This window comes from Staurois parvus, unplaced genomic scaffold (genome assembly GCF_062004578.1).
Source record: "Staurois parvus isolate SC_StPar_1 unplaced genomic scaffold, SC_StPar_1.0 ptg000081l, whole genome shotgun sequence".
Classification (NCBI taxonomy): Eukaryota; Metazoa; Chordata; class Amphibia; order Anura; family Ranidae; genus Staurois; species Staurois parvus.
The window spans coordinates 5300878-5313269 of NW_028317877.1; the positions used below are offsets into that span (position 1 = coordinate 5300878).

General features: G+C 42.9%; 1 protein-coding gene across 14 annotated transcripts in view; it reads right to left on the reverse strand.

The window, feature by feature from the left end:
* Nucleotides 1–12392, reverse strand: part of ARID1B (AT-rich interaction domain 1B) — a 513434-nt gene that overhangs the window by 143015 nt on the left and 358027 nt on the right. For all 14 annotated transcript variants that reach the window (XM_089669757.1, XM_089669751.1, XM_089669747.1 and 11 more), the window contains one exon: nt 7807–8053. In XM_089669757.1, coding sequence (XP_089525883.1) covers nt 7807–8053 — 247 coding nt within the window. The remainder of the gene's footprint in view (nt 1–7806; nt 8054–12392) is intronic.

Genomic DNA, 12392 nt, shown 5'->3' on the forward strand with positions numbered 1-12392 from the left:
TACCATGATAGGCTGCCACTTGTGTAATAAGTCCATCCGCAAAATTTCCTTGCTACTGTGGTCAACTGCTAGTGGTATTATAACAAAGCGGAAGCAACTGGGAACAACAGCAACTCAGCCACAAAGTGGTAGGCCATGTAAACTGACAGACCGGGGTCAGCACATGCTAAAGCGCTTAGTGCGCAGAAGTCGCCAACTGAATGCAGAGTCAATAGCTAAAGACCTCCAAACTTTGTGTGGCCTTCAGATTAGCACAATAATGCGTAGAGAATTGGTTTTCATGGCTGAGCAACTGCATCCAAGTCTTACATCGCCAAGTGCAGTGCAAAGCGTAGGCTGCAATGGTGTAAAGCAGAGTAGTGGAGACGTGTTCTCTGGAGTGACAAATCAAGCTTCTCTGTCTGGAAATCCAATGAAAGTGTCTGGGTTTGATGGTTGCCAGTAGAACGATACTTGTCTGACTGCATTGTGCCAAGTGTAAGGTTTGGTGGAGGGGGGATTATGGTGTGGGGTTGTTTTTCAGTGGTTGGGCTTGGCACCTTAGTTGCAGAGAAGGAAACCCTTAAGGTGTCAGCATGCCAAGACATTTTGGACAATTTCATGCTCCCAGCTTTGTGAGAACAGTTTATGGATTGCCCCTTCCTGTTCCAACATGACTGCGCACCAATGCACAAAGTAAGGTGCATAAAGACATGGATGAGCGAGTTTGGGGTGGAGGAACTTGACTGGCTTGCACAGAGTCCTGACCTCAACCCAAGAGAACACCTTTGGGATGAATTAGAGCGGAGACCTCATCGGACATCAGTGCCTGACCTCACAAATGCGTTTCTGGAAGAATGGTCAAAAATTTCCATAGGCACACTCCTAAACCTTGTGGACAGCCTTCCCAGAAGAGTTGAAGCTGTTATAGCTTCAAAGGGTGGACCAGCTCAATAAGGAACCCTACAGACTATGACTGGGAGGCCATTAAAGTTCATGTGTGTGTAAAGGCAGGCATCCCACAACTTTTGGCAACATAGTGTGTGAGTGTGTGTGAGTGTGTGTGTGTATATATATATATATATATATATATATATTGTAAGCTCTAACGAGCAGGGCCCTTGGTTTCCTCTTGTACCAAATTGTATTGTTACTGTAATGTCTACTTTAATTTTGTAAAGCACTGCGCAAACTGTTGGCGCTATATAAATCCTGTATAATAATAATAATATAATATATATGCACACATACACATACTATATATGTATGTATATACATACATACATATATATTTTATATATACACATGCACACACACACCACAACAAAAAGATACATATACACACAGTGAGAGAGAAAGGTGTGTATGACCTACAAAATATCCATTACCATTAAAACTCACTTTGAATCTGCTTATATTTTTGCAATCCCTGGTTCCTCCTTTCCCCTACCTCAACATGCTAATATTTTTAATTTAAATCTGCTTTCATGATATACTTTATTTTGAATACACTGACAATAATAGGTCTCTGGTTTCTCTAAGCAATGCAGGGAGGTCATGACTGCTGGGAGGAACCTACAGGTTGGTGTGCATAGCCACCTGATAACATCACAGCACCCTGGCTTGATATTCTTCATCCCTGATTCAAGTAGTGGGCTGGCTTGTGGGAGACGTTATTCAACTCTCAAAATGTTTTGATGTGTGGATGTCAGACTGGAGGAGTGGGCATTTTTACACAGGATGCATATGCATGCTAACCAACCTAGTCAACAGCCACACGTGATGTTAACCCTCCATTATCAAAAGACCTAAAATTCAATTAAAGAGTATACCAGGGACAGCCATGTTTTGGAGGAAGGCTAGATGATGATGGGTGTCCTTCAGTCCAGAAATGAGGCGGACTCTGACTGGCTGCTGCATCTAATGCACATTGTGAGAAGCTCAGAGTGTGCAGTGAAACCAAAGTAAGCAGATTCAATAGAGAAGAGGAGCCTGAGTGACTGTGCAAGACTCTGTTAACCTTGGGTAGGTCTTATGAGTGTTCTTCTCATACAGTCAAAGTAACAGAATTTTCTCTGCATTATTCAGTAGCAATGTAAAAAGGCCATTCTTAAGTTTATTTAGCTGTGTTTGCTCCAGAAGGATCAAACAATGGCGTTTTGAATAATTAAATTGTCTACAACAAGTATATGTTTTGAAGTGAACTAGTGCCAGAGCAGTATAAAATATGAGATTGTCTATACATGGGATGGTGCTTTTCTGTTCTCTCTCTCTGACAAATTCCACCGAAGTCAGCAGTGTGAGCTGACACAGCACATCATCAAAATGCACAGCTTCTGCCAGACAACGTAGCAAATGCTAATTTCATTTGTCTTGCTTCGCATGCCAAATTGTACCAGTTTACTAACAAAGCAAAAATGTAAATAAGGAAAACGGTTTCAAGGCTCAGATTTCTTTTTTGTTTTCTTTCAGTTTTTTTTATTTTCCCTGAGTTGGGTTGTCTTTCGTCAGCGGTTTGCCTAGCAAGTGGTAAGAGAAATGTAATTTCCATTGAATATTAAACAGGGGCATGAGGTCGATGGAAGAGAAGAAGGGCATTATGTGGGATGTTTGAAGAGGCTTTTTTCTGTGCTCCTCAAAGTTGCAGTTGGGAATTTAAAACCTCTCAAAAGTTAAACCCTATGCCCTCTATGTTCTATGACTCGCCTAGTGTAGTAATGCTATTTAATAGCAAAAAAATGAATCTTATATGTAATACATTTACTTAATATTTCATTATACTTCATATCAATGTAGAAATTTGCATAAAATATTTAATTTTTAAAAGAAATAATTAAAGCTGTACTCTACAACAAAATACACTAAAAAAAAACATAAGGGGGATGATTTGCATAACAAAGGATTTGTATTTCTGTCCTTCCAGCCTTGAGATTTGCACAGTCCTGCTGGGCAGAGTGGATGACCTCATTGATGCTGCAGTTAAGTAACACTTAAGCTGGTTGTACACTGATCAAAATGTGTCCATTTCTGCAGGGACCAACCAAATTACAAGAAGGGTGTAGCTGTCCCCCTTGATAGACGTTGCTAGTTTGATCGACTTTTGTTGAATGTTGAAGAGATGTGCTGGAAATGTTTGTTTTCGATGAGTGGCTGCTGATTGGAGTATTCTGATAGCAGCGGGAGCTACTCACAGGAGTATTCTGACAGCAGCGGGAGGCACTGATTGGAGTAATCCAGTGTTTCTCAATTCCAGTCCTCATGGACCCCCAACAGGTCATGTTTTCAGGATTTCCATTATTTTGCACAGGTGATTTGATCAGTTTCACTGCCTTAGTAATTACCACAGCTGTTTCATCTGAGGGAAATCCTGAAAACATGACCTGTTGGGGGTCCATGAGGACTGGAGTTGAGAAACACTGGAGTAATCTGACCGCAATGGGAGCTGCTGATTGGAGTATTCTGACAGCAGCAGGAGCCACTGCTTGGCGTATTCTGACAGCAGCAGGAGCCACTGCTTGGCGTATTCTGACAGCAGCAGGAGCCACTGCTTGGCGTATTCTGACAGCAGCAGCAGCCACTGCTTGGCGTATTCTGACAGCAGCAGGAGCCACTGCTTGGCGTATTCTGACAGCAGCAGGAGCCACTGCTTGGCGTATTCTGACAGCAGCAGCAGCCACTGCTTGGCGTATTCGGACAGCAGCGGAAGCCAATGATTGGAGTATTCTGACAGCAGCGGAAGCCAATGATTGGAGTATTCTGTCAGCAGCAATGGTTGCTGCTTGGAGTATTCTGACAGCAGTGGGAGCTACATCAGAAATCAGAATACATTGTCTAAACTGAGGGATTATTATTATTTATTACAGGTACTTATATAGCGCAGTCAATTTAAGCAGCGCTATATATATATATATATATATATATATATATATATATATATATATATATATATATATATATATATATATATATATATATATAGTACATTCACATCAGTCCCTAACCCTCAAGGGGCGTTCAATCTAAGGTCCCTAATTTACATTCATACATACACATACTAGGGCCAATTTAGCCAGGATCTAGTTAACCTACCAGCGTGTCTTTGGAGTGTGGGAGGAAGTTGGAGTACCCGGAGGAAACCCATGCAGGCACAGAGATAACATGCAACACCAGGCAGGTGGTGCCGTGGTTGGGATTCGAACCAATGACCCTAGTGCTGTCAAGTAGAAGTGCTAACCATTTAAACACTGTGCTGCCTCCATCCACCTGCTTTCTTTGAATGGAGGAATCCTGCTGGTTGAATGAAAAAACTAATAGTGTATGGCCAGCTTTCATTCAGAGAAAGCAAACTCCAGGCAGGTGGCCCTGTGGTTGGGATTCAAACCAACGATCCTAGTGCTGCCAGTTAGAAGTGCTAACCATTTAACCACTTTGTTGCCCCTCCATCTACCTGCTTTCTGTGAATACAGGAATCCTGCTGGTTGAATTAAAAAAAACTAAGTGTATGGCCAGTTTTCAGGTTTCATCTCTCCCCTAGTCAGTGACATCCAGTGAAATGGCAAACAGAAGACTGATGAGCTCATCTCTCTGTCAGTCTGCTTTATCTTCCGATCAACATACTCCTTGTTAACATATGAGCACTGCAGGACAGTTGAATGGCTAATTGCTTGCTTCCCCCTCTTCCAGGTCTGAGCTTTGCTAAAGGCTGATAATAAGTCAAATTCAGGTACTTACACTGCTTGAATTAAAATACATACCGTATTTGCCGGCGTATAAGACGACTGGGCGTATAAGACGACCCCCCTACTTTTCCTGCTAAAATGTAGTGTTTGGGCTATACTCGCCGTATAAGACTACCCCTCTTCCAATGCACACCAGTGGGAGGAATAGTGCCCCATCATTGATGTCAGTGGGAGGAATAGTGCCCCATCATTGGCATTAGTGGCAGGAATAGTGCCCTATCATTAGTATCAGTGGAGGAATAGTGCCCCAGCATTGGTGTCAGTGGGAGCAATAGTGCCCCATCATTGGTGTCAGTGGGAGGAATAGTGCCCCATCATTGGTATCAGTGGCAGGAATAGTGCCCCATCATTGGTGTCAGTGGGAGGAATAGTGCCCCATCATTGGTGTCAGTGGGAGGAATAGTGCCCCATCATTGGTGTCAGTGGGAGGAATAGTGCCCCATCATTGGTATCAGTGGGAGGAATAGTGCCCCATCATTGGTATCAGTGGCAGGAATGGTGCCCCATCATTGGTATCAGTGGCAGGAATAGTGCCCCATCATTGGTGTCAGTGGGAGGAATAGTGACCCATCATTGATGTCAGTGGGAGGAATGGTGTCCCATCATTGGTGTCAGTGAGGGGTGGAATAGTGCCCCATCATTGGTGTCAGTGAGGGGTGGAATAGTGCCCCATCATTGGTGTCAGTGGGGGGTGGAATAGTGCCCCATCGTTGGTGTCAGTGGGGGGGGGAATAGTGCCCCATCATTGGTGTCAGTGGGGGGGAGGAATAGTGCCCCATCGTTGGTGTCAGTGGGAGGAATAGTGCCCCATCATTGGTATCAGTGACACCAATGATGGGGCACTATTCCTCCCACTGAGACTTGCTGACCCTGTTCTCGTATGGTGCTGCTGCAGCCAGCATATGTGGTTGCAGCAGCACCTCTACACAGAACACTTACCTGCTGCTCCGGCACTCAAATTTCGCGGGGCCGCTCGGCTCCGCCCCCTCGCCGGTGATTGGCCGCCTGTGTGCCTTTCCTGAGCTACAGTTCTGGCGGCCAATCACCGGTGAGGAGGCGGAGCCGAGCAGCCGCACGAACATCCAGTGGCCGAACTGAAGGAGACGCCGCGCTTCCTGGACCGGATCGTCGTGGGACTGGATCCAGGTAAGAGACATCAGCCCCTGCAAACCCCTGTACTTAATGCCGCAGCCCCCCTAAACATGTGTACCGGCGTATAAGATGACCCCCGACTTTTGAGAAGATTTTCAAGGGTCAAAAAGTCATCTTATACGCCGGCAAATACGGTATATTTATTAATATATTAACCACTTGCCCTCCTGAGGATTTACCCCTCTTCCTGACCAGGTCTTTTTTACGTCATGCAATGCTGCAGCCAAATTAAATGTCCTTTTTTCCCCACAAATTGAGCTTTTCTTTGGTGGTATTTGATCGCCTGTGCATTTTTTATTTTTTTTTAAAAAAAAGACCAACATGTTTTGCTATTAAACATTTCCAGTAAAATTTAAAAAAAAAAAAAATCAAATTTCATCATAAGTTTAGGCCAAAATGTATTCTGCTACATGTCTTTGCAAAAAAAAAAAAATCCCAATACGTGTAAATTAAGGAGTTTACGTGAAAGTTATAGGGTTTACAAATGGAGGTATATATACTGGGATTTTTTCTTTTTTTGTTAATCTTTACTATTAATGGCGGCGATCAGCGACTTATAGTGGGACTGCGGCGGACATTCTGACACTGGGGGAAACTGACTTGGTGTCAATGACATCCCCAGTGACACCAATACAGTGATCAGTGCTATAAAAAAAAAAAAGCACTGATACTGTACTAATGGCACTGGGCAGGAAGGGGTTAACATGAGGGGCGATCAAAGGGATAACTGTGTGCAGGGAGTGTTTTACTATGGGGCGGTGTCTGTGTGCTTCATTGTAATCACACTGCTCTGGATGGATGGCACACAGCCATCCAAAGCAGTGTGCCCGAGCTGACAGGGAGGAGAACTGTTAGTGGACAAAACAGTTCTCCTCCCCGTCGGAGATCTTTGGAAATCACCGGGCGAGTAATTACTGGCCGGGACTCAGGGATTGAATGGTGGCATGGGTAGGGCGCGCACCCCCTACCCAGAAATGCAAAATTACGTATATATATGTGATTTTGTGCACCCGTAGCAGTATTTCTGCTATAGTGCGGTTGGAAAGCAGTTAATGAATACAGGTTTGCATTACTTTGTATCTTATATATCAGCCCTGATTTTAACTGTAAAATGCAGAATCCACCCATAATTTACATTTGAATTATGGGTAAGCTTGTAAGGCTGAATCACCTAGTAACTCTTTATAACCTATAGAGACACATACTGTACCTGAGTGTGTCCTTACCTTGTCTTTCCTCATGCACACTAGCCTGCGCGGTAAAATGCAGTCTGTGTGAGGTCCAGTAGGTGGAGGTGTGATATGCTTGTCAAGGCAACACGTTTTTTTAATTTCTTTTTAAACTTTATTTAACGTGTCGCATAGTTACACTTTATTCATGTCTCTTCAGAACAGCATGCTGTGTTTATACGTGTTGCCATCTAATGCACAGCACACCACAGATGACAATTGTGTTCTTTGTGCCTTAGCAGTGATTTGCATTTTTCCTCTGCAGAAAAACACAGGTCATCTCATATTGTGTGAATGTACCCTGATTTATTTACAAGAAAGCAATAGGATGAGCAGGACTCTTCCTCTGAGGTAAAAGATGGAAGCTTAGCTAGGAACTGTCAGTGAGAGTTAACCACTAGGGTTCCTAAACAGATATAAGAAAACAGCAGAAGACTTGTCTCAAAGGTGTTAACTGAAGAATACATTTTGACTCTTTGCAAAACGGCTGTTGGTTGGTCCTGATGAAAGGTGGCCAACAAGTCTATTGCAAGTAGCCTGTTCAGGAACTAGTTATGAAAGGATGGTGCTGATAGTACTGCATCAATGCTGAGACAAATCCCACAAAATGCTTGGGGTTGCCCTGATCTTCCAATCACAGATCTTTGTTAATATTTCAACCTCTACTAAAATGTTAGCTATCATACTAGCTTTCCTTATGTACTCACCAGGAATACTAGCAGGTGATATTGGACCTGATCTTGATTGGTTGCTCCCAACTGGTGAGCCCACAGGTGATGGTGATGGACCACCACCCTGAATGCTTGGTAGATGTGGTGATGCATGAGGAGAAAAGGGTGACTGTGCAGGATTGCTTTGCTCTCCCTGGCTGCTTGTAGAACCCGAGGCACTCACAGCAGAACTTAATGTTGCTTCAGTTCCAGTTGGCAAGTCATCAATAGAACCAGATAAGTCCTGTGAGACAAGTAAGAACTAACAGTTAGACAGAGCTGACATCAAGTCATGAATTTACAATCTTACAGACATTTTTTTGGGTACATGATTCTAAATGTCAAAAAAATCTAAAAAACTTAATCAGTGTAAGTAAATGTGCCATTTTATTTCCACAACTTATTTAATGCTGAGACAATATATAACACTTTACTTAGTACATAGAGTCATTCATATTAGTCCCTGTTTCCCATTGCAACTCAAAGTCTCTGCTAAACCCTTTCATATTCTAAAATCCGTATGGATAGAAGGTAATAAGTTTTTGGATTGTGGGAGGAAGCTAAATCACCTAAAGCATGGGTGTCAAACTGGCGGCCATCCAGCTGTTATTAAACTACAAGTCCCATCATGCCTCTGCCTTTGGGAGTCATGCTTGTAACTGCCAGTCTTGCAATGCCTCATGGGACTTGTAGTTTGACAACAGCTGGAGGGCTGCCAGTTTGACACTCATGACCTAGAGGAAGCCTATACAAGCACAGGGAAAGCGGTTTACTCCATTTAGACAGAGTCCTATGTGTAACGCAAACCAAAGACCCAGAGCTACAAGGCAAGATTGATAACACCTTAAAAGAGAAGTATGGGCTTTTATTTATTTATTTTTTTCCCCCAATTATACTTACCTAGGTGAATGTAGCATCAGTCCAATGCTGCATCTGTCCTCTGCCGGCTATAAGTGTGAGAACTCAGTGATCACATGATCACACAGTTCTCACAGCTGCTCTGAGCAGAGAGCCATGACTGTCAGTCACCGCTGTCTGCTCTGTCCCCCAGCGCTCACTGGAGCACTGGGCTGTGAAGGGGGAGGGAGTGGCTGTCTCAGGCTCTCAGCGGCACCCTGAGAGGCTGAGCCAGGTGCCACGCCAGACTCTGAGGTGGATCCCAACTTTAAAGTCAAGATCTTTCCCTAGCCTGGACTGACATCAGCCTGCTGTCAGCTGAAAACGGGTCACAGGAGTGCAGAACAAACTACACTCCTGTGATCTACAGGATAAGTAAAGCCAAAAGAGCTTTGGCTGTACTTCTCCTTTAAAGTGTTACTAAACCCAGGACCCTGCGTTCACAATATCTGGTCTCCCACAGTACACAGAACATGGAAATGCAATTATTTTAGTAAATATAAACTGCTAAATACCTTTTCTTATCAGCAGTTAGAGCAGTCTTGAGACTTCTTACAGTGCCCAGCAGAGCATTGGCTAAAGCTTGTAGGAAGAGTTTTCTTTCTGCTTTCTAGGAGGATGCAAACCCCTGACCTCTGTCTGGACAGTGCTGATTGGCCCTGTGCTGATCACATGCACTCACCCAAGAAAAAAAACAAACAAACAAAAAAAAAAACCTTTCTAGCAATACACATCAAACTGAGCATGTGCAGAATGGCTACGGATTCAGTCTATCTTATCAGGAGATAAGTTGTGGACATTTGAACAAGAGGAGGAGGAGAGAAGACAGGATCAAATGGCCTTTTTACACAATGCAGAGGATTAATCCCTTAGGTTCCACAGTGAGTATAACAAGCATGCTTTACTGCATATACAGACTGATTGTACTGTTGTGGGTTTAGTAACATTTTAAGGAAAGTGCTGCCCAAAGGACAAAACATATTTATGCAGTATAATTTTACAGTATTCTTAACAAAAAAGCTTTGAAATCAAAGCAGCTATTAGGCAAGTTGATAAGCACAGGTCAAGGACGTCCCATGATGAACTTGGAATATTCTTCTCATGGCATTAACAGGCCATGGTGATACTAGATGTTTTATAACTTATTGGTCACATTTTGTACATTATGTCCATCCACATATACAGCAGTCATTGTTTCCAGCACGCAACTGCTGAAAGCAAAGACAATACAAGGTACAACTAGATATACCCATGTTTGAGCTGCCAACATGCAACAATGACTGTGTGGGAAAAAAATTAAAAACCGCACAAATTAGATATGCAATCATCTTTATCTGACTATTGATAGTGAAGTTCCAAAACAAGGAAAAATGCCAGAGTTTACTTTAAAGTGCCATTTATTTTGGCAGAGGACTTTGGATAGCTCCAGATAAGGTAAACATGTCTCAGAAGGGATCATTGTAGCCCTATAGATTAGGCTTACTTTAATGTTAAATTCAGGGGTAGGAGGTATAGCTTAAGAGGTAGAATTCAGAGAGTTAGGCGTTAAGGCCACCTTTTAAGGGTTAGGTTAAGGGTTTAGGAGGTCAAATTAAGGGTTTGGTTAAAGGTTACAGGAGGTGTAAAGTTTGAGGGTGAATTTAAGGGGTTAGGTTTAATGTTAAAGCTTTGAGTAAGAAGGATTAAGTGGGCATCACAGTGGCTAAATGGTTAGCACTTCCGCCTGGCAGCACTAAGGTTGTTGGTTCAAATCCCAACCACGGCACCACCTGCCTGGAGTTTGCATGTTTTCCCTGTGCCTGTGTGGGTTTCCTTCCGGTACTCTGGTTTCCTCCCACACTCCAAAAGACATGCTGGTAGGTTCATTGGCTCCTGCCTAAACTGGCCCTAGTATGTGTATGTATTAATGTGAGTTAAGGACCTTCAATCGTATGCTCCGTGAGGGTTAGGCACTGATGTGAATGTACTATATATAAATATCTATCTATGTGTGTGTGTGTAAACCACTGTGTAAATTGACAGCGCTAAACAAGTACCTGTAATGAATAAAATAAATAGGTGCTTTACGATCAGAATTAAGATATGATGGTGAATAGACTCCCTCAAGAGTTGGTTCTGGCCAGCTCAGTGGATTGCTTTAAAAAAGGCCTGGATTGTTTCCTAGAGACAAAATATAACTGGATGCTAACATTTATAGGTACAGTCCCTATTCCAGGGAATATCCGATTGCCTCTCAGGGGATCAGGAAGGAATTTTTTTCCCCTGCAGGAGCAAATTGCATCATACTTTGCTGGGGATTTTTTTTTTTGCCTTCCTCTGGACAGGGGCGGATTGACAACTCATGGGGCCCCCGGGCAATAGGGGATCATGGGGCCCCTGTGTCCTTGCCCAAACTCAAAAAAGCCTATGAAAAAGGTACCAGGGGCATCTCATGGGGACCCCTACTTACCCCGGGCCCTCGGGCAGTGCCCGAGTTTCCAAATGGTCAGTCCGACCCTGCCTCTGGATCAATTGTGGATATAAGATTATACCCTTTTTTTTTTGTTGGTTGAACTGGATGGACTTTTGTCTTTTTTCATCCAGACTATGTACTATGTGAAGGACACCTGGGGAAAAAACATTTTAACTTTACCTCTTTCTGATGCAAGAAGATCTTTGACAAGAGCTACAGTTTGTGGGTACCTGACATCATAAACAATGGTACTGATATAAATCACATATAACAGAAGGGTTTTTTGTAACAAATTTATACAAGATTTAAAAGCTAGTTAGTGACACCAGGCATCTGTTTTGTCCTTGTTTAATACAGTCATAGCACCAAGCAATACTACAACATTGTTTTCTCCAAGGTTTCATGGCAAAAAAAGTTAAAGAACAACTGAAATAAAACATAGTGTTTTACAATACACACTGAAGAGGGGCTGCTAGAGTATTGTGAATATTAGAGCAAAAAAAAAAAAAATGTTACAGTACGCTGTATTCTGATGGCTTTACAAATCCTCTTTCTGCTAATCCCCTGGGGACATGTGTTGGAGTGAGTGACAGGTCTCATGCACTTTCTTAAGTTCATGCCTTCCAGGGATTTGTTCTCACAAACCTGATGTAACTCATTCATAAAAGCAAAGGAGGTCACGTGAAGCCACAGTGTGTAAGGCTTAAAATATATTATGGGGAGGAAAGAGGAGGAGGGGGGAAGGAGGGCAGGCGGCAGGCAGGCTCCAGTTCCACAGCATGGCTTGACCTAGGGTAACCTTTGAAATGTGATTATTCACACAGTGAGAGGGGGATTTCCTTGAAGGAGATTTACCATGGTGAACACACTCTCCCTCAAATAACCTGACAACGCAGGATGAATAAAAGATGACTTGCCAAAAACAAGACAGGGAAGGATGTGATTACTCCTAAGTAATAACTGAACACAAATCAGGAGTACACGGAGTACAGTTATGGGGCTCTAAAGATGTTTATAGTATGCTATGGGCAAAAATCCATGCAAGCTTATTTGACAGTTTTGACAAGCTGATGTGCGCAATTGCCAATGTTTTTTTTAACTCTGCTTGGAAGCTTTTACCTGTTTTTTTTTTATTGGCACGCCTGGACATGACAGCCATTTCCTCTACTGATGCAAACTAAATTGCCCAGAAATATGTGAGAAAAAACAATTTGATAAACAATTCCATACACTA